The sequence below is a fragment of the Grampus griseus genome (genome assembly GCF_964374135.1).
Source record: "Grampus griseus genome assembly, chromosome: 15".
Lineage (NCBI taxonomy): Eukaryota > Metazoa > Chordata > Mammalia > Artiodactyla > Delphinidae > Grampus > Grampus griseus.
In genome coordinates, this window is record NC_139009.1 from 73650791 (window position 1) to 73672428 (window position 21638).

Here is a 21638-nt window from a genome sequence, read left to right on the forward strand (position 1 = left end):
TGGAGTCTGGAGAAGTCCAAGGAGTGTAGGGCCAGATGAAGATATTAAAAGGGCCTCACTATTTAAAATCTGATTTAGCCCATATGAGCATGTTCCTGGAGAAGGGTGTTGTACTGGGAAGGTGATGGCAGTGAAGGATGGGACCAAGTCCCCTACCACTCTGTGTTGACCTTGTGAGATTATGTCATGAAGTCACCAAAGGGCAGATTGATGTTCAGCCAGTACAAACCAGAACAGCCTTGCCAATTGTTTAATATTTAAATAGTCACTGCCTTGAGCCCCTGGAAGGTCCCCACCATTACCTTGGCCCCTACCTGAAAAGTCTCAGACCTCCTCAGGATCCAGCCAGAAGGGTTCATCCTGACCTACCAAAGGGGCCTCTGGACCCAGCTCCCGCTCTAGGGACAAGAGCCATTCTCATCAGAAAGTGCCCTGCTAAAGAGCTGTTAAATATTTTATTGCCTCTGCAAAAAATCATATTATAGAACAAGTAAAAAGAAAACAGAAATTGGACTTTTACCAGCCACTAAATTGTACACGTCATTGTACTTTACACTTATTTCATCTTCACACCAAACCAGTGTGAAGTAGATGGCGTTTTCCCAAGCTACAGGTCAAAAAGATTCAGAGACATTAAAACATTTCTGGGAACAACATAGAACCAAGACACACATCTAAATCTGTGTGACCGTGAGGTCCACGCTCCTCCAACTACACACCCTCTGGGAGGCCCGCATTAAAATCAGGGACCACCAGATATAACATAATGTCAGTCATTATCACCACCCTGAGCGCTTAGCATGCTTAGCAAAGCCTCAGGAGCAAGGGAGAAGGAACCAGAGAGAACGCAGGCAGCCTTGAAGCATTGCCAACTGGAGGGCAACCATGTGAGGTGAAAGGAAGGTAGGAGGACATCTGAGACTAACCAAATCTCACCCTTGACTTTGCCAGTGGTCAGAGGAGATAGTTGGAGTAGAATACGCCCCCTAGAATACGTGAAGAAACTAAAGCACAGCAATTTACAGGTTTGAATAACACAAAAGCCATTAAACAGCAGCAGGACTGGGGTCTCCAGTTATGGGGTCCAGCACTTTCTCCTCCAGGCTATGACACATCACCCCAGCTCTGTCATGGTCTTCCCCTGTATTCTTTGTGACTGAATATAGTGCCTTCATCCAGTCACCCACCTAGAATCCTGGAATTCGTCTTGAATTTTTCCCATTGCCATCAACCCCAGAATCTAAGCCATCACCAAGTCCATTCAATTGTATCTCCTAGATCTCTCTCATCTCCAATAAGAACTCCCTAATTCTGGCTCTCCTCGTCTCCCCAATAACACTCCCTACTGGTCCCCCTGTCTGTAGTTTGTCTAACCTGTCCAATGCCATCTTTGGTCCTATCACTCTGCTCAAAACTCTCTGTTTCCGCCCATCCATGGAACAAAATCTAAATTTTTTAGCCGAGCATGCAAGGTTTATGATGCTCAGGGCATAGCCTACTTACACTTTCCTGCTAGAACTTTTCCCTTTAGCAAAGTGAATAGCTGGCCATTCCCTGAACATGCAATGCTGTTTCTTGTTCTTGCTCCCTTTGACTGGAATGGCTGCCCTGTTCATCTATGGGAAATGCCCTCTTCATTCTCCGGGTCTCACACGGGCTTCCCTGCTCCTCATATGAGCTTTGCTCCCTGCAGGCTCTGCACACACCTCCACTGTAGCATTGATTGCACTGCATGGTCATGGTCCTAGGTCTAACCCTACACAACAAGCCCAGGAGTTTCTCAAGGGCTCTGCATGCCCATTCCTAACCCATTGCCTGCCTGGCACAGATGCTCAATGGATGTTTGCTGTTGAATGAAAGTGAAGGGGTAATTCCAATGACTCTAACAGTGGGGCCTCAACCACTCAAGGACTAATATCAGATTCGAATTTCTTAGGGACTCCAGAAAGTAGTGGCGGAGAAGGTTTAGTGGCCATTAAATCTAAGTTGAATTGAGGAGTCTCAGCGAAAGATGTTGAGGCCCAGAAGATTACAGGTCTGGGCCAGGAAGGCGGAGACACCTGGGGCAAGGCAGGGGCAGGAAGGCAGAGAGCAGGAAGCACGTAGCCCGGAAGAGATTGGGAGTGGGTAGGACAGAATCAGGAGGGAAACATTCCCAACAGCAAGAGTCAGTAGTCTTTGCTTGAATGCATGTTACACAAGTTTTGTACTCGAGTAGTAATTATGGGAAAGAATTTACAGATGTCGGGGGACGTGTTAGCTTATATTTTCTCTTTCCCTTCAACAGCTCTCTAGATTCATATTTGAGGGGCGGGAAATCAAGTTGGTTATGACTTGTGCAGCCTTCATCACAATGAATCCTGGATATGCAGGCAGAACTGAGTTGCCAGATAATTTGAAAGCCCTGTTTAGGCCCTTTGCGATGATGGTTCCAAATTACGCATTGATTGCAGAGGTGAGCTTCACATTATAAAGCAGCAAAAACTTAAGCTTGTTTCTTTTATTTAGTATTTGATTATTGTGGTAGAAAGTTTCCCTTATGAATGCAGTCTAGCCAAGGTTATACAGTATTGTTTCCTCTTAAGTGTGTAGATATCGTTACCACATAGAATGTTTTGTTCTGTGTGTATGTGTGTGTGTGTGTGTGTGCATGTGTGTTTGTGTGTATGTGTGTAACTGCTATATCCCTAAAGCCCAGGATGGTATCTGGAATATAGTAAGCCCCCAAAACTGGAATGAATAAGTAAGTATAATTAGCCAGTCCATTGGGGTTCATCAGTTTGTCTCTAGGAATTAAAACGTCTAGATTATTCTAAAAAGACTGTATTATTCTCACTTCTCTCGCTGCATTATTTTTTTTAATTAGAGTCAAGGGATGTTAAGTAAAAGCAATACTAATCACTAATGATGGAGGTCAGGGATTTGTTTCTAGTCTGTATCAACTTAGTCAAAAAATAGCAACATTAATAAGCTAATTCTTTATGATTGTATTTGTTCCTTCTGTATCTATCTAGGAATCTTTCTATTTAAACTTTTTTTTTGTTTCTTCATACTAGTTAACACCCAGTGTATTAAATTTTATATGTATTTTTCTTGGCACTTTTTACCGAGGCATAATTTATATATAGTAGAGGGCACAGATCATAAGGGTACAACAGAGTGATTCCTTACACATGTATTCACCTGTGTGATCACCAAGACCAATATATAGGATGTTTACAGGACTCCGGAAGGCCCCTCATGCTCGGTGCTGTATTTCACAGCAAGGGATGCTACCCCTTTTCGAACGGAGCTTCTCAGAAAGCACATATTACTCCTGTGGCTAATAAATTCCTTACAACAGCTAATTTAAAATATTCCTCTGCATGAATTAAAAGTAATTGCCTAAGAATAGAATAGACCATGCCAAATCCTATCATTAGAAAAAGTACAACTTTTATTAGTATAATGCCTACAGCATCTCATGAGTCCCCCAGTGTCCTCTGTGGGTAAGATGGGGTGGTGGGCAGTTAAAGCAGGTGGCATCTTCACTCCAGACCCCTCTCTGGACAGGACAGTAAATGACTTGCTCATTGTCCAAAGCTGGTAGGAAGAAAACCAGGTTTGGAACTCAGTCCAACATTGTGTTCACATCTCACATTTTGTCCTATTATTATATTACTCAGTAATTAATTGGAGAAATTTAAAAATCCAGTCTTCTGAGTGCTATTCCTATTGTTGTTACAGATTAAATGAATCAGGGTCTGTCATCAGTAAATATTTTTAATCACCTGCAGTGCACAGAGTACTGTGCTAATAGGTAGTGATAGAGGAATGAAAAAAAAACAGACACCAGTATGAAATCTCTGCATTATCTCAAATCACAATTCCAAGGCCAACTGCAGTGATTTGAGTAGATTATGGATTGAAGGAGGTGTCCATACCCACCTCCACGTATCATCACTGATTTATTTAACCAAGGGTGCAGAAACTTGTCAGAGGCAAGGTGACTTCCTAGGGCAGGGGAGAGGCTGCAAATCTTTGTGTAGCTTCCCTTGACTCCCAGGGAGCCTAAAGGGAGTGCATCACTGACACTGTCAGATCAGGGAAGCTCAAGTCTTGCTTTTATACTCAGGCCTCACAGCACCATCCAGCCTCCACGATGTGAACATTTTCACAGTGGGCTCTGCTGCTCCTCCAACCAAATGTCACCAAGACCACATCTTCATCTGTCGAAAGAAAGCAGAATCAGTGCTCAGACATCCCCGTATAATATCCCACCTTCCACCTTGTGGCACAAAACCTTTTTCCCTTCAATCTTTACATTTCCTTGTTAAAGGGTATAACAACTTGGAGAGATGCAATATAATACCTAAAGTAGATTTTGAATACATTGGTATTATGCTAATATGTTTTTATCAATATAACATAATAGACACTGCATTATATTTTCCCATTCTAGGTAATTCTATATTCTGAAGGATTTGAATCCAGTAAAATATTAGCAAGAAAAATGACTCAGATGTATAAGCTTTGCAGTGAACAGCTCTCTCAGCAGGATCACTATGACTTTGGCATGAGAGCCGTGAAGTCTGTACTGGTCATGGCTGGGTAAGAAACCAAAGTGGGCAAGAGTCAAGTTTCCAACCATGTCATCACTTGCATTTCGTGAGTAATTCACAGATGGCTCTTAAAGCAACTTAGCAAGTGATTAATAAATGTGAGCTGCTGCTGTTGTCATCATGCTTACCTTGACAGCCCCCTGCTACAGTGAAATGGGGCATCTCTCTTCATCCCAAGGTTCTTCACTGTGAGAACCAACATAGCTGCCCCCAGACCAAACCTGAGTCTCCACTAGGCTTTGGGTAACTTTTGTTTCCCCTGAACTTGTCACATACAATGGGTTTCAGTGTACAAAAGGCTTTACCACCATGAGGTAGGATGATGAGAGTTAAAAGACATACAGTTTGTTATGCAGATACACTAATTAAGTCATACACGTCACCTGACAAAGCATACTTCAGTTTCATCATTGCATCCGCAGTCCAAGCTTTTATCCTAGACGCCCCCTCTCTCTTTACAGTTTGGTCCAAGGCTGAGCTTCTTTCTAGTTCCTAGTAGAGCAAGAGTCTTTTCTCTTCTCAGGACCCAGTTTCTCTCTTTATAACCTCTTGACATGCCCACCTGTGGCATCCCCAGCTTGTCCAGAGTCTCTGAGGGAATCTATCTTCTCAGGCCGTGACTCGCTGGCTCAAGCTCCGCCCACACAGGACCCCTTCTGCCTGGCTCCTGTACCCCAGGCTTCTGCACAAACCTCCCTGGCTTTCTACCCTCTGTTCCTTCTTTCAACCTCCTAGATACAGTATTTCTCCTCTTTATAGGATTGCCATTAAAGGAAGAGGGATACTAAGGAGTTGAGACACTTGTATTCAGAGAACAGAACTACAGCCCACGGGCAAGACAGACAAAGGAGCAGTCATCTAGAATATAATGTGTGAGGGCAACCATGGGACTGTGCCCTGGGTTCGTTGGCAGGGGATGGAGGGACTTTCTAGAGGAGGGAATGTCTGAGCTGGATTTTGAAAGAAAAATAAGAGCCAGCGAAAGACCAAAGCAGAGCATTCTGGGATAAGAGAAAAGGGAGTCACAGGGATATGAATCATCATGATGTATTCAGGGAACTGTAAATACAGGTTGGATAAAGTCTGGATTGATGGGGGGAGCTTGAGAAAATGTCCTTGTCATTCTCCTCAAGGCTATGTAGCCTGTGCCTGACTTGTCCGTGTGCTCTCTTGGAGATGGACACTGGGCATGCAAGGGAAAATGTTACCCTCCTTCCAGCAGGAATCTGCAGTGGCGTGCCCTCCACAGCTTTCTGCAAGCAGAATCCCCGACCCACAGGTTTGGAAAATCACGTTCCATATTATGTTCTTGCAATGTCATCTGAATTATTCCTTTAAATTTAGGTCTTTAAAAAGAGAGAACCCAGACCTAAGTGAAGATGTGGTATTGATAAGAGCTTTACGAGACTCTAACTTACCAAAATTCCTAACAGATGATGCTGTTCTATTCAGGTAAATTTCTAGGTGCGACAGATAAAGCATAGCTACTGTGTAGAGGTAAAGCATAGTTTATCTTCAGATATGTCTGCCTCTAACAAGGTATCATCTTTTCTAGAGACACCTATTGCAATTTTTAAAATACTAGTTTAAAAGATACTAAAGTTTTAGCCTCAATTCAATCATTTATTTTTTTCAAAATATTGATCACCAAGCTGCATGCTATGCAAATTAGCATTGGGTTACAAACTCCTGACCTAAGAGAAATTCCTGACTCAAAAGAAGCAAATTTGGGCCCCCACATAAATGTGATTGCTTTTATCTATTTCTACTTTTATTATTTAGTTTTATGTTTATCCAAGTCATATAAGTATGTGGTTTTAAAAATAAAATGCTATTATAAGTTACTCTCATGAAAAACAACAGTTCCCTGCCCTTCACCAAGTCCCACTTCCCGAAGGCAATCATTTTTCAATTCATTCATTCGTTCTTTCCTATATCCCTCCATATTTTTTTAACATCTTTATTGGAGTATAATTGCTTTACAGTGGTGTGCTAGTTTCTGCTCTACAACAACCTCCATATTGTTTAGTACCACGTTTATGCCATCTCATGACTTTTCCATTTTAGATGTTATCTATTAAGTTACTAACAGAGAGATGAGGGTATGCACACGCACCTCTCCCCCTCCACCCATCCTCTCTGTGTAGTCATGTTACAATATAACTGGAGCTAAATATTCAGGATTTCCATAATTTATTATAGAAATATAAATGTTACCCAAAGCTGCACTATCTTTCCCTTGTTATTAAATTATCTAGCTTTTCATCTTCCCTTCATATATTATCTTAATTTTTGTTTTTTATTCCTTTTACCTACTTTTCTATAAATCTATCACTAATTCATTTCAAATTCTGCCAGAATAGAAATCTCCTAAAAACAAAATCAAAAATGACCTTCAATCGTACAAAATATTCTCTTGAATTTGTCTCCTTGGAGCCCTCATCCTCCTCTCTGATCTACACTGGTTGCCCATTACCCCTGGTGCATGTCTGTCATCCTGGGATGCCCATTTATGACCTTGCTGGGGATTCCTTTATCCACTATCAGATCCCTTGTTACCCAGAACATGTGTCTACTCACTTTTGGCAGAACATGATGAAAATTTCTATACAGTTATGTTTGCACAATTATGTTATTGCTATGAGTGAGATTCTAAGAAGTACATTTCCTAGATCATGGGGTATGGACATTACAGATTTACGTAGATCCTATCAATATGTCCTCCAAAGACATTTTACATTTATATAAACAGTTTTATGAAAATGCCCATATCCCTTTATATGTTTTGGAGGGAGAGATACCAAAATAGTAGCCTATTTTATGTATATTACTTTAATTATTAGTACCACTGAGCATCATTTCTTATGTTCATTACTCATTTATATTTATTATTCTTAGAGCATTATTCTATTGTGCTCTTTTACTTAGCAGTTTGTGGGAAATCATAAACTTTATCTGGTATAAAAATTGGAAATATTCTCTAAGTATATCACTCACTCTTTATGTTTAAAGGCTTTTGCCTCACAGAAGTTTGATTTTTGCTTGTTTTTATTTTTTCACTTTATCAACTTTTTTAAGTTATAGAATTTTTATCTTTTTGAGGTAGACTTTCTTAACACAGTGTTGTAAAGTTCATCTCTTATATTTTCATCTAGTACCTTTTTTCCTTGCTCTTTTTTTATCGACGTATAGTTGATTTACAATATTGTATTAGTTTCAGGTGTACAGCATAGTGATTCAATATTTTTATAGATTATACTCCATTTAAATTTATTATAAAATATTGGCTATATTCCTTGTGCCGAACAATATATCCTTGTAGCTTATTTATTTTATACATAGTAGTTTGTACTTATTCATCCCCTACCCCTATCTTGCCTCTCCCCCTTCCCTCTCACCACTGATAACCACTCATTTGTTCTCTATATCTTTGAGTCTATTTCTTTTGTTATATTCACTAGTTTATTTTTTTAGATTCCATATATAAGTGATAACATAAGGTATTTATCTTTCTCTGTATGACTTATTTCACGAAGCATAATACCCTCCAGATCTATCCATGTTGTTGCAAATGGCAAAATTTTATTCTTTTTATGGCTGAGTCATATTCCAACGTATATATGTACCAAATCTTCTTTATCCATCCATCTGTTGGTGGACACTTAAGTTGCTTCCATACCTTGGTTATTGTAAATAATACTGCTGTGAATATTGAGGTACAAGTAGCTGTGAATATTGAGGTACAAGTAGCTTTTTCATTTTCTTTGGATATATACCCACGAGTGGAATTGCTGGATAATATGGTAGTTCTATTTTTAGTTTTCTGAGGACCCTTCATACTATTTTCCGTAGTTGGCTGCATCAGTTTCCCACCAAGAGCATAGAAGTGTTCCTTTTCTCCACATCCTCACCAACATTTGTTGTTTGTGGTCTTTTTGTTGATTGCCATTCTGACAGGTGTGAAGTGATATCTCATTGTGGTTTAGATTGGCATTTCTCTGATGATTAGTGATATTGAGCATATTTTCATGTGCCAGTTGGCCATCTGTATGTCTTCTTTGGAAAAATGTCTATTCAGGTCTTCTGCCCATTTTTTAATCGGGTTGTTTGTTTGTTTGATATTGTGTTGTATGAGCTATTTATATATTTTGGATATTAACCCCTCATCATTTGCAAATATTCTCCCATTGTCTTTTCATTTTGTTGATGGTTTCCTTTGCTGTACAAAAACTTTTAAATTTAAGTAGGTCCCACTTGTTTATTTTTGGTTTTGTTTCCTTTGCCTTAGAGACAAATCCAAAAAATGTTGCTACAATTTATGTCAAAGAGTATTCTGCCTATGTTTTCTTCTAGGATTTTAATGGTTTCCAGTCTTACATTTATGTCTTTAATCCATTTTAAGTTCATTTTTTATATGGTGTGAGAAAATGTTCTAATTTCATTGTTTTACATGTAGCTGTCCAGTTTTCCCTGCACCACTTATTGAAGAGACTGTCTTTTGCCGTTGTATATTCTTGCCTCCTTTGTCATAGATTAATTGACCATAAGTGTGTGGGTTTATTTCTGAGCTCTCTATTCTGTTTCATTGATCTATGAGTTTGTTTTTGTGCCAGTACCATACTGTTTTGATTATTGTAGTTTTTTAATATAATCTAAAGTCAGGGAGTGTGATACCTACAGGTCTTTTCTTCTTTCTCAAGATTATTTTGGCTATTTGGGCTCTTTTGTGTTTCCATACAAATCATAAAACTATTTGTTCTACTTCTGTGAAAAAATGCCATTGGTATTTTGAGAGAGATTGCATCGAATATATAGATTGCCTTGGGGTAGTATGGTCATTTTAACAATGTTGATTCTCCTAATCCATGAGCATGATATATCTTTCCATCTGTGTGTCCTCTTCAATTTCTTTCATCAGTTTCTTATAGTTTTCTGAGTACATGTGTTTTACCTCCTTAGGTAGGTTTATTCCTAGATATTTTATTCTTTTTCATGTGATTGTAAATGGGATTGTTTTCTTAATTTTTCTTTCCAATAGATTGTTGTTAGTGTATAGAAATGCAACGTGTTTCTGTATATTAATTTTGTATCCTGCACCTTTACCAAATTCACTGATGAGCTCTAGTAGATTTTTGGTTATGTCTTTAGGATTTTCTATATATAATATGATGTCATCTGCAGAAAGTGACATTTTTACTTCCTTCTTTCTAATTTGGATTCCTTTTATTTCTATTTCTTATCTGATTGCTGTGACTAAGACTTCCAATACTATGTTGAATAAAAATGGCAGGAGTGGGCATACTTATCTTGTTGTGATTTTGAAATAAAAGTTTTCAGCTTTTCACCATTGAGTATGATGTTAACTGTGGGTTTGTCATAAATGGCTTTTAGTATATTGAGATATGTTCCCTCTATATCCAGTTTCTTGAGAGTTTTTATCGTGAATGAATTTTGAATTTTGTCAAATGCTTTTTCTGTGGCTGTTGAGATGATCATGTGATTTTTATTCTTCCTCTTTTTTGTTAATATGGTGTATCACACTGATTGAATTGCAAATATCAAACCATTCTTGCCTTCCTGGAATAAATCCAACTTGATCATTGTTATAAAGCAGAAACTAACACACCATTGTAAGGCAATTATACTCCAATAAAGATGTTAAAAAAAAACAAAAAAACAACAACAAAAAAATGATGTATCATTGTTGAGAATTTTTGCATGTATATTATCAGAAGTATTGGCTTGTAATTTTCTTTTTTTTTTTTTAGTGTCTTTGTCTAGTTTTGGTATCATGTAATAGTAGCCTCATAGAATGAATTTGTGACTGTTCCCTCCTCTTCAACTTTTTTGAATAGTATGAGAAAGATAGCTATTAGCTCTTCTGTGTATGTTTGATAGAATTCCCCCATGAAACCATCTGGTCCTGGACTTTTTCTTGTAGCAAGATTTTTTTTTAATTACATATTCAATTTCACATCTAGTGATCAGTCTGTTTATGTTGTCTATTTCATCCTGATTCTGTCTTGGAAGATTATATGTTTCTAGAAATTTATCCATTTCTTCTACATTGTCCAGTTTATTGGCATGTAATTGTTAATAGCATTCTCTTATGATTTTTTGTATCTCTGTGAGATCAGTTGTATATTCCTCTCTTTCATTTCTTATTTTTTTATTTGGTTCCTCTATCTTCTTCCTTAGTGAACCTGGCTAAAGATTTATCAATCTTGTTTATCTTTTGAAAGAAACAGCTCTTGGTTTCATTGATCTTTTCTATTGTTTGTTCGCTTTTTCAATTATATTTATTTCCTCTCTGATATTTATTACTTCCTTCCTTCTGCTGACTTTGGGCTTCGTTTCCTCTCCTTTTTCTGATTTCTTTAGATGGTAGGTTAGGTTGTTTATTTGAGATTTTTCTTGCCTGTATCACTATAAACCTCTCCTTTAGAACTACTTTTGTTGTATCCCATAGATTTTGGAAAGTTATTTTTTTTATTTTCATTTGCCTCAAGGTATTTTCTGATTTCCTCTTTGCTTTCTTCATTGACCCATTGCTTTCTTATTAGCATGTTGTTTAGTCTCCATGAGTTTGTGTTTTTCCCATTTTTCTTCTTGTAATTGATTTCTAGTTTTATACCATTGTGATCAGGAAAAAATGCCTGATATAATTTCTGTCCTCTTAAATTTGTTGAGACTTATTTTTGTGGCCTAGCATATGATCAATCTTGGAGAATATTGCATGTGCATTTGAAAATAATGTGTATTCTGCTGGTTTTGGATGAGTGTCCTGTAGATATCTATAGGTCCCACTGGTCTAATGTGTCATTTAAGACAACTGTGTCCTTGTTGTTGTTGTTGTTGTTTTTGGTCTGGATGATCTGTCCATTGATATAAGTGAGGTATTAAAATCCCCTACTATTATTGTATTATTGGCAATACCTCCCTTTATATCTGTTAACATTTTCTTTGAATATTTAGGTACTCCTCTATTGGGTGCATATATGTTAATGAGTGTAACATGCTCTTCTTTTATTGACCCTTTTATCATTAATAATGTCCTTCTATATTGCTTGTTATAGGCTTTGTTTTAAAGTCTATTTTGCCTGAGTATTGCTACCCCAGCTTTCTTGTCATTTCCATTTACATGAAACATCTTTTTCCATCCCCTAACTTTCAGTCTGTGTGTGTCTTTAGCTCTGAAGTGAGTCTCTTGTAAGCAGCACATAGATGGGTCTTGTTTTTGTATCCAATCAGCCACCCTATATCTTTTTTATTGAAACATTTAGTCCATTGACATTTAAAGTGATTATTAATTGTTATGTACTTATTGCCATTTTATTACTTGTTTTATGGTTGTTTTGTAGTTCTTCTCTGTTCTTTTCTTCTTCTTTTTGTTTCTTCCCTTGTGGTTTGGTGATTTTCTTTAGTGGTATACTTGTGTTCCTTTCTTTCTTGTTTTTGTGTATCTATTGTAAGTTTTGATTTGTGGTTACCATGCTGTTTATATATGTTGACCTATAACTATATCTACTTGATTTAAACTGATAGCCATTTAAATTCAAACGCCTTCTAAAAGATCTACATTTTTTTATTCCCCTCCCCCACATTTTATGGTTTTAATGTCATATTTTACATCTTCATGTTTATCCCTTCACATTTACTGTAATATAGTTGATTTTACAATTTGTCTTTTAATCTTTGCACTAGCTTATTTAAGTGATTGATCCACAGCCTTAACCATATATTTGCCCTTACTAGTAGGATTTTTCCTTCCCTACAAATTTTTACTTCTTGTTGTAGCCTTTTCTTTTCCACTTAGAGAAGATCCTGTAACATTTCTTTTAGGGTAGGTTTACTTTGATGAACTCTTTTTGTTTTTGCTTTTCTGAGAAGTTCTTTATCTCTCCTTCAATTCCAAATGATAATCTTGCTGGGTAGAGTATCTTAGGTTGTAGGATACTCTACCCAGCAAGTAGTTAAGCACTTTCAGCATTTTAAATATAACATGTCACTCCCTTCTGCCTGCAAGTTTCTGCAGAAAAATCAGCTGATAGCCTTAGGGGAATTCTTTTGTATGTGATTCTTTGTTTTCCTCTTGCTGCCTTTAGAATTCTCTCCTTATATGTAACTTTTGCCATTTAATCATGATATGTCTTGGTATGCATCTCTGCATTCATCTTGTTTGAGTCTCTCTGTGCTTCCTGTACCTGGATATCTGTTTCCTTATTTGGGTTTTCTAGTTCCTTATTAGAATTCTCACTGTGCTCATCTATTCTTTTCCCTAGTTCAGTTAGCATTCTTATCACTAGTACTTTGAACTCTTTATCTGATAAACTATTTATCTCTGTTTCATTAGTTGCTATTTTAGATTTCTTTTCTTATTCTTTCATTTGGAACAAAGTCCTCAGACTTCTCGTTTAGCTTAACTTTCTCTGTCTATATGAAATTAGGTGAAAGAGTTACCTATCTCAGTCTTTTAAGAGTGTCCTTGTGTAAGACCCCATATGCAGTCTGCACTGTGCCCAGTGGCTTTGGTGGGAGAGCTGGATCTGAAGTAAGCACAGGCCACATCTTCCCCCAGCGTGTACTGGCAGCAATCCCTGGTGGGAAGTGGGGCTGGAAATGGAGGGGCTAGAGCCAGAGTCAGGTGTGAACCAGGGCTTATCCTATGCTCAGTGGTCAACACTTGCCCTATGAAGGGCAGAGGCAGGTCCCAAGGTGCTGAAGCAGAAGCCCTGAGGTTGGGTCTGAGCTGGTTCTATTCCCTCTAAGTGTGTGATCTACCCCTCCCAGCATCAGCACCTTCACTCTAGAGGAGCAGTGCTGAGTGAGAAGGGCCGGACTGGATGCCAAGTGCAGGTTGGGGCAAGTACTGGGGTGATCCCAACACATCAGAGTTCCAGGCCACTCACAATCCACTGCCTCCATAAGCTCCATCAATAGCCTCCCTTGCCCTATTCAGATGCAGTGCTGGGTCCAAACCCACTCCTTCCCCCTAACTGCACAGTCTCCTTGGCAATGGCAGCCTTCACCCTAGTGGGGAGCTGCACTAGAGCTAGTAGTGCTGGAGCAGGTGCTCAGCATGGGCCAGGGCACAAGGTGGGAGACAGGGGTTGTGGGAAACCAGTCAGAGTCCCAGGCAGTTTCATTCTGTTTCCTCCCCCTTGTTCTTGGGAGTAAACAACCATGGGTACACCCCTCACAAGTGGAGTCTGGGTTTCTTACAGCTCTGCTGGTAGTCCCACTGGCTTTCAAACCAGCTAAGAGGTCTTGTCTTCCCAGTGTCAGCCCCCAGGACTGCAGTGCCCAATGTGGGTCAAACCCCTCACTCCCCAGGGAGGACCTCCAAGCCCATGTAATTCCCTGCCTCTTGTGTGTCCCCTCCAACAGGCACAGGTACCAACCTAATCGCTCTTTCTCTTCCCTTCCTACCTGACTCTGTGTGGATCTTTCTTTACAATTTTGGCCGCAGAAGAGTCTTTCTGCCAGTCTCCAGTTTGTTTTCGGTGAGAGCTGCTCCACATATAGATGTATTTTTGATGTGTTCATAGAGGGAGATGAGCTCACATCCTCCTACTTCACCATCTTGATCTCCCTCATCTTGTACGTTTCTTGTCATTTTATATTAAGTTTTTTACTGCCTCTCAAATGTTTTTGTGTTATGTAGTGTAAGGTGGGAGTTTAGCTTCTTTTTTTTTTTTTTAAACTGGGCCAACCTTTATTATTTTTTTTTAAACCCCACATTTGTTTATTTATTTTATTTTTGGCTGTGTTGGGTCTTCGGTTCTGTGCAAGGGCTTTCTCTAGTTGTGGCAAGCGGGGGCCACTCTTCATCGCAGTGCACGGGCCTCTCACTATCGCGGCTTCTCTTGTTGCAGAGCACAGGCTCCAGACGCGCAGGCTCAGTAGTTGTGGCTCACGGGCCTAGTTGCTCCACAGCATGTGGGATCCTCCCAGACCAGGGCTCGAACCCGTGTCCCCTGCATTAGCAGGCAGACTCTCAACCACTGCGCCACCAGGGAAGCCCCTAGCTTCTTTTTTACCCATAGAACCATACCATATTAACTGTTTCCTACAGAAACAGTCCATTTTTCCTTTACTCCCTTTTTTATGTAGTACTAGTTTTCTATTTCTATTTCCATCTTATTTTTCTGAATATTTATATACCATTATAAGCACACATAAGTGCTTTGGGGAAAAGTTGAGATATAATTTTTAAAATAAACTGTTAAATTTGTCACCTATATGTTTGGTACTATGCCACATATTGTGTATAATACAAAAATGTAAGAAATATTCCCTACCTCCAAAAGCTCCCAATCTACTTAAGAACATTGGTCTACTGTACAAGAAACAAACAAAATCATGCACAATATCAGAGAAATGATAGATTCTGGTATAACACACAGGATAATCTAGTACTGTGTGTTCAGAAGCAAAGATAATGAGAAAAATAGGACCCATAGTAATGTTTAATAAATTAATTGTAACAAACATGGGGAAATATCAACGACCAGTGTTCCTAACTTATTTTCTTTTATTTTTTACAGTGGAATCATATCTGACCTTTTTCCTGGAGTCCAAATTCCAGAACACGATTATGGTATATTGCAGTCAACAATTATAGATGTCATGAAGAGACAAAATCTTCAGCCTGAGACATGTATGGTTAAAAAAGTGATACAGTTCTATGAAACCATGCTAGTAAGGCATGGTGTTATGTTAGTAGGGCCAACAGGAGGTGGCAAGACCACAGTTTACCAAATACTAGCAGAAACTTTAGGGAACTTGAGAAAACTTGGTGTAGACAATCCCTTTTACCAATCCGTTAAAACATATGTTCTTAATCCTAAATCAATTACAATGGGTGAATTATATGGTGAAGTTAATAACATAACCTTAGAATGGAAAGATGGTTTGATGGCACTAAGTATCCGAGCAGCTGTGAATGATACTTCAGAAGACCATAAATGGATCATCAGTGATGGGCCAGTAGATGCTCTTTGGATTGAAAATATGAATACAGTCCTGGATGATAACAAGATGCTTTGCCTGGCTAACAGTGAGAGGATTAAACTCACACCTCAAATCCACATGCTTTTTGAGGTAAATTGCATATTCCTTACTGTGGAGTGAAATCGTTCATTAGATTAGCATACCATCATTAATTTTTTTCTCTTACTGATGTACCATTGACTATCTGTAAGGCCTACCATGGTGTTTTGTTTACATACTAAATATTTACCAAATTGTCCTTTTATAATAGATTGTCCATTCTGACAACCAAAGTCTCTCAAATGTTTCTGTCTCTCTATAGACAGGAAATACAATAAATTCTAGCTTCCCAAGCATTTGTTTCTTTTCCTTTGGAGGCAGTATATATATATATATATATATATATATATATATATAAATTTTTTTAAGATGAATAAATCATCCTTCTGTGGTATGAATATTTGGTGATGGGATTGGAAAAGGAATGTGGGCCAAATACAGCTACAAAATATTATGGAAGATACCACCCCTGCTGTATTCATTCATCAAACATTAATTGAATGCCTACTATGTCCTGGGTATTAGGCTAGGTATTGGATATAAGAATGAAAAAGATAAGAAGAAAAACAAAAAGAAGGGAAAAGAAATACTTATACCTTCCCATAAGGATTTGACAGTAGCCTTCTACATTTTTTTTTTCTCCTTACGCCTCACTTAACTTTTCTTCTCCATTTTTAATCACTTATCGCTCCGCCATTCTCTTCCACACAAAGCCTTACAGTGTTAAACTTTAAATGTGTGATTCCTTAACATTGAATTTAGAGGAATAAGGAAGTATCATGTTAGCCATTTCCTGTTCGACGTTTTTCAATTTTAGGTGCAAGATCTAAAGGTTGCCTCTCCTGCAACAGTCAGTAGATGTGGGATGGTGTTTGTGGATCCTGAAGAACTGAAGTGGATGCCTTATGTTAAAACCTGGTTGAAGAGTGTTTCTAAAAAAGTAAGTGCAATCAGACACTCCCCACTGTCTCCATCTGTCAGGGCTCACCCTTCCCTCGAGTGCCCAGATAGCAATTGGTTAACGCCTCACTGTGCTTGATTGAGGGAATCCCCGCATTGTACATAGCTCTCTCCCCAGAATTCTTGGGATCTTCCAGGAAGGTTGTGTACTTCCCAAAGCTGTCCTCACTTTTTGTTACCCTGCCTGGCTTCTCTCCAGACTGTTTTCTCTCAAATATAAACACTTCCTTGAGTTTCCCCAAACGCAGGTAGAACAACCTGGGGCATTAAAAAAATGACTTTGCAGGAGGCTTGAGATAATGAAAGGGAAGTACCTGGAAGGAAAAGAACAGTAAATCCAAGCATTGTTACAGTTTTTAGATTTTAGGAACCCCTAAAACCTCTCAGAGCCAAGAAGAAGAGAAAACCAGTTTACCTCCCACCCAACCTTAGGTCGATTACCAAAGACAAATTCTAACCTCAGAGGTACCATTCCACCCAAAGTGAAGGAAAGCTTTTACATTACTATTCAGAACAACTCAGTTCCATATTATCTTCTGTGCCCTCTGCATTCTAAAATACGGTTCCTCTTTACCTTAACAAGCGATGTTTTTTTCTTTTTGAGATTTCATTCTTTTTTTTTTTTTTTTTTTTTTTTTGCGGTACTCGGGCCTCTCACTGTTGTGGCCTCTCCCGTTGCGGAGCACAGGCTCTGGACGCGCAGGCTCAGTGGCCACGGCTCACGGGCCCAGCCGCTCCACGGTTTGTGGGATCTTCCCAGATTGGGGCACGAACCCACGTCCCCTGCATCGGCAGGAGGACTCTCAACCACTGCGCCACCAGGGAAGCCCTGAGATTTCATTCTTTTTTATTGCTGAGTAGTATTCCATTGTCTATATATACCACTTCTCCTTTATCCACTCATCTTGTTCGTATTTTATTATTATTATTATTTATTTATTTATTTATTTTTGCTGTGTTGCGTCTTCATTTCTGTGTGAGGGCTTTTGCTAGTTGTGGCAAGCGGGGGCCACTCTTCATCGCGGTGCGCTGGCCTCTCACTATCGTGGCCTCTCTTGTCGTGGAGCACAGGCTCCAGACGCGCAGGCTCAGTAGTTGTGGCTCACGGGCCTAGTGGCTCTGTGGCATGTGGGATCTTCCCAGACCAGGACTCGAACCCGTGTCCCCTGCATTAGCAGGCAGATTCTCAACCACTGCGCCACCAGGGAAGCCCTGTTCGTTTGTTTTTTTTACTTGGGGTAGAGTTGCTTTACAATGTTGTGTTAGTTTCTTCTGTGCAACAAAATGAATCAACTATATGTATACATATATCCCCTCTCTCTTGGACCTCCCTCCCACCCACCCCCATCCCACCCATCTAGGTCACCACAGAGCACCAAGCTGAGCTCCCTGTGCTATACAGCAAGTTCCCACTAGCTATCTGTTCTACACATGGTAGTGTATATATGTCAATCCTAATCTCCCAATTCATCCCATTTCCCCCTTCCTCACCATGTCCACATGTCCATTTTCTGTCTGCTTGTCTATTCCTACCCTGCAAATTGGTTCATCTAATGGATAAAGAAGATGTGGTACATATATACAATGGAATATTACTCAGCCATAAAAAGGAACAAAATTCGGTCATTTGTAGAGATGTGGATGGACCTAGAGTCTGTCATACAGAGTGAAGTAAGTCAGAATGAGAAAAACAAATATCATATTTTAATGCATATATGTGGAACAATCTTTTTAAGTGTTTTGCTCCGTCTCATCTCAAGAAAGCCACTTCAAGAAAGCCATCTTCTTTCTGCATCTCCCCCTCCAAAAATGAATCAGAAAACTATTGTTTTCCTTATTCTTAGGCAACAACATTTTAATAATTTTGTGGTAAACTCTCTGAGTACCTTATTTTTTTTTAATTTCTTATTGGAGTATAGTTGATTTACAATGTTATGTTAGTTTCAGGTGTACAGCAAAGTGAACAGAGTACCTTATTAAAGACAGTAATTCTCAGAATTGAGACTTTATCATGGGCTGCCAAAAGATGTTAAACATTTCTGAATTCACTCTTTTAATAGACTTTATTATTTAGAGCAGCTTAAGGTTTATAGAAAAATTTAACAGAAAGTATAGAGAGTTGTCGTATAACTTCCCTCCTCCAAATAGTTTCCCCTGTTATTAACATTTTGCGTTGGTGTGGTACATTTGTTAAAATTGATGAACCAGTATGGATGAACCATACAGTCTTATGAACTAAAGTCCATAGTTTGCATTATGGTTCCCTTTTGTGTTGTACAATTCTATGAGTTTTGATAAATAAACAATATCATGTATAATATCATACAGAATAGTTTCACTGCCTTAAAAATCTGTGCTCTACCTATTCATACATCCACACCCTCTCAACCCCTGGCACCACTGATTGTTTTTACTGTCTCCATAGTTTTACCTTTTCCAGAACATCATATAGCTGGAATTATACAGTATGTAGCTTTTTCAGATTGACTTCTTTCACTTAATAGTATGTATTTCCGATTCCTCCATGTCTTTCTGTGACTTGATAGCTTATTTTTTTAGCACTGGATTAATACTCCATTGTATGGATTTATCAAGTTTATCCACTCAACTACTGAAAGACATCTCAAAGTTTCCAAGTTTTAGCAATTATGAATAAAGCTCCTATAAACATTCACGTGCAGGTATTTGTGTAGACATAAGATTTCAACTCATTTGGGTAAATACCCAGGACTGTGATTTCTGGATCATATGATAAAACTATGTTTACCTTTGTAAGAAACTGCTAGTCTGTCTTCCAACATGGCTGTACCATTTTGTATTCCCACCAGCAATAAATGAGAGTTCTTGTTGTTCCACATCATCACCAGAATGTGGTGGTGTGGTATTTTAGATTTTAGCCATTCTAATAGGTATGTCGCGGTATCTCATTGTGGTTTCACTGTGCAGTTTTCTAATATGTTGAGTGTCTCTTCATGTGTTTATTTGCCGTCCATATTTCTTTGATGAGGTGTTCAAATCTTTTGCCCACTTTTTATTAGATTGTATGATTTTTTTCCCACAGATGTCAATGACTACGCATTGTGCTTTATTTTTATTTATTTATTTATTTATTTATTTATTTATTTTTGCCTGCGTTGGGTCTTCATTGCTACACATGGGCTTTCTCTAGTTGTGGCGAGCAAGGGCTACTATTTGTTGCAGTGCACAGGCTTCTCATTGCAGTGGCTTCTCTTGTTGCAGAGCACAGGCTCTATGTGCACGGGCTTTAGTACTTGTGGCATGCAGGCTCAGTAGTTGTGGCTCACAGGCTCTAGAGCGCAGGCTAAGTAGTTGTGCACAATGGGCTTTGTTGCTCTGCGGCATGTGGGATCTTCCTGGACCAGGGATCGAGCCCGTGTCCCCTGCATTGGCAGGTGGATTCTTAACCACTGTGCCACCAGGGAAGTCCAGGTTATATGTTTTCTTATTATTGAGTTTTGGGAGTTCTTTATATATGTTGGATACAAGTTATTTATCAGATATGTGTTTTGCAAATATTTTCTCCAAGTCTGGCTTGTCTTTTCATTCTCTTGACAATATCTTTCACAACACACACATTTTTAATTTTAATCATCTAACTTATCAATTTTTCTTTCATGGATTGTGCTTTTGGTGTTATATCTAAAAACTCACTTCCAAACCTAAGGTCACCTAAATATTTTCCTCTGTTTTCTTCTAAGAGTTTTATAGTTTTACATTTAGGTTTATGATCCATTTTGAGTTAATTTTTGTGAAAGGCATAGTATCAATGTCTGGATTCTCTCTATCTCTCCTTTTTTTTTTTTTTTTTTTGCATGGGGATGTCCAATTCTAGCACCACTGTTGAAAACACTGTCCCTTCTCCATTGGATTGCCTTTGTTCCTTTGTCAAAGATCACTTGACTATATTTGTATGAGCCTATTTATGGGCTCTCTATTTTGTTCCATTAATCTATTTGTCTATATTTTTTTTGCCAGTATCACACTGTCTTGACTACTGTAGCTTTACAGTAAGTCTTGTCAGGTAGTGTCATTCCTTTGACTTTGTTCTCCAATATTGTGTTCACTATTCTGGGTCTTTTCCCTCGCCATATAAACTTAAGACTCAGTTTGTTGATATCCACAAAATAACTTACTGGTATTTTGATTCAGATTGCATCAAATCTATAGATCACATTAGGAATAACTAACATCTTCACAATATTGTGTCTTTCTATGCATGCTCATGAGCTGTCTCTTAATTTACTTAGATGTACTTTGCTTTCTTTCATCAGAATCTTGTTATTTTCCTCATATAGATCTTGGAAATATTTTGTTAAAAATATACCTAAGTATTTTATTTTTTGGTGCTAATGTAAATGGTGTTGTATTTTCAATTTCAAATTCTAATTATTCATTGCTGGTGTATAGGAAAGTAATTGACTTTTGTATATTTACATTGTATCCTACAGCTTTGCTATAACTACTTATTAGTTCCAGGAGTTTTTGGTCAATTCTTTGGGATTTTCTATGTAGATAATTGTTTCATCTGTAAACAAAGACAATTTTTTTTCTTTCTTCCCAATCTGTATACATTTTTTCCCTTTTATTCTCCTATCGCATTAGCTAAGACTTTCAGTACAATGTTAAAAAAAGTGGTGAGGGAGCAACATTTTTTTTTAAATCTTTGGGAATCAGTCCTTTACCTTACATAGATATTTAAAATGTTTCTCTTTATACTTCTTCTTTTTCATTGTTCTTAATTATGAGAGATATCATCAATAGAGATGACTACATGAAATATATGTTGACAGTTTAACAAATGATTATAAAATAAACACCTCTGTACCCATTACCAGATCAAGATGTAGGACATTATCAGTGACCCAGAATCTCCCCCATGTGTCCCTCCCAAGTCATAGAAGGGTTTTCCTTAATTTAACTTGTTCCATATCTTGTGATGCTTATACCCTTTAGTCTAAAATCACAGGATATATTGCAACATACAAGTTGGAACCAACCCTTTTT

At 38.3% G+C, this 21638-nt stretch overlaps 1 protein-coding gene across 1 annotated transcript in view; it reads left to right on the forward strand.

Moving 5' to 3' along the window:
- Positions 1-21638, forward strand: part of DNAH6 (dynein axonemal heavy chain 6) — a gene marked incomplete at both ends in the record, with an annotated part of 289518 nt that overhangs the window by 133594 nt on the left and 134286 nt on the right. The window contains 5 exons of the mRNA XM_082672762.1: positions 2288-2455; positions 4442-4590; positions 5946-6053; positions 15149-15704; positions 16471-16593. Coding sequence (XP_082528888.1) covers positions 2288-2455; positions 4442-4590; positions 5946-6053; positions 15149-15704; positions 16471-16593 — 1104 coding nt within the window. The remainder of the gene's footprint in view (positions 1-2287; positions 2456-4441; positions 4591-5945; positions 6054-15148; positions 15705-16470; positions 16594-21638) is intronic.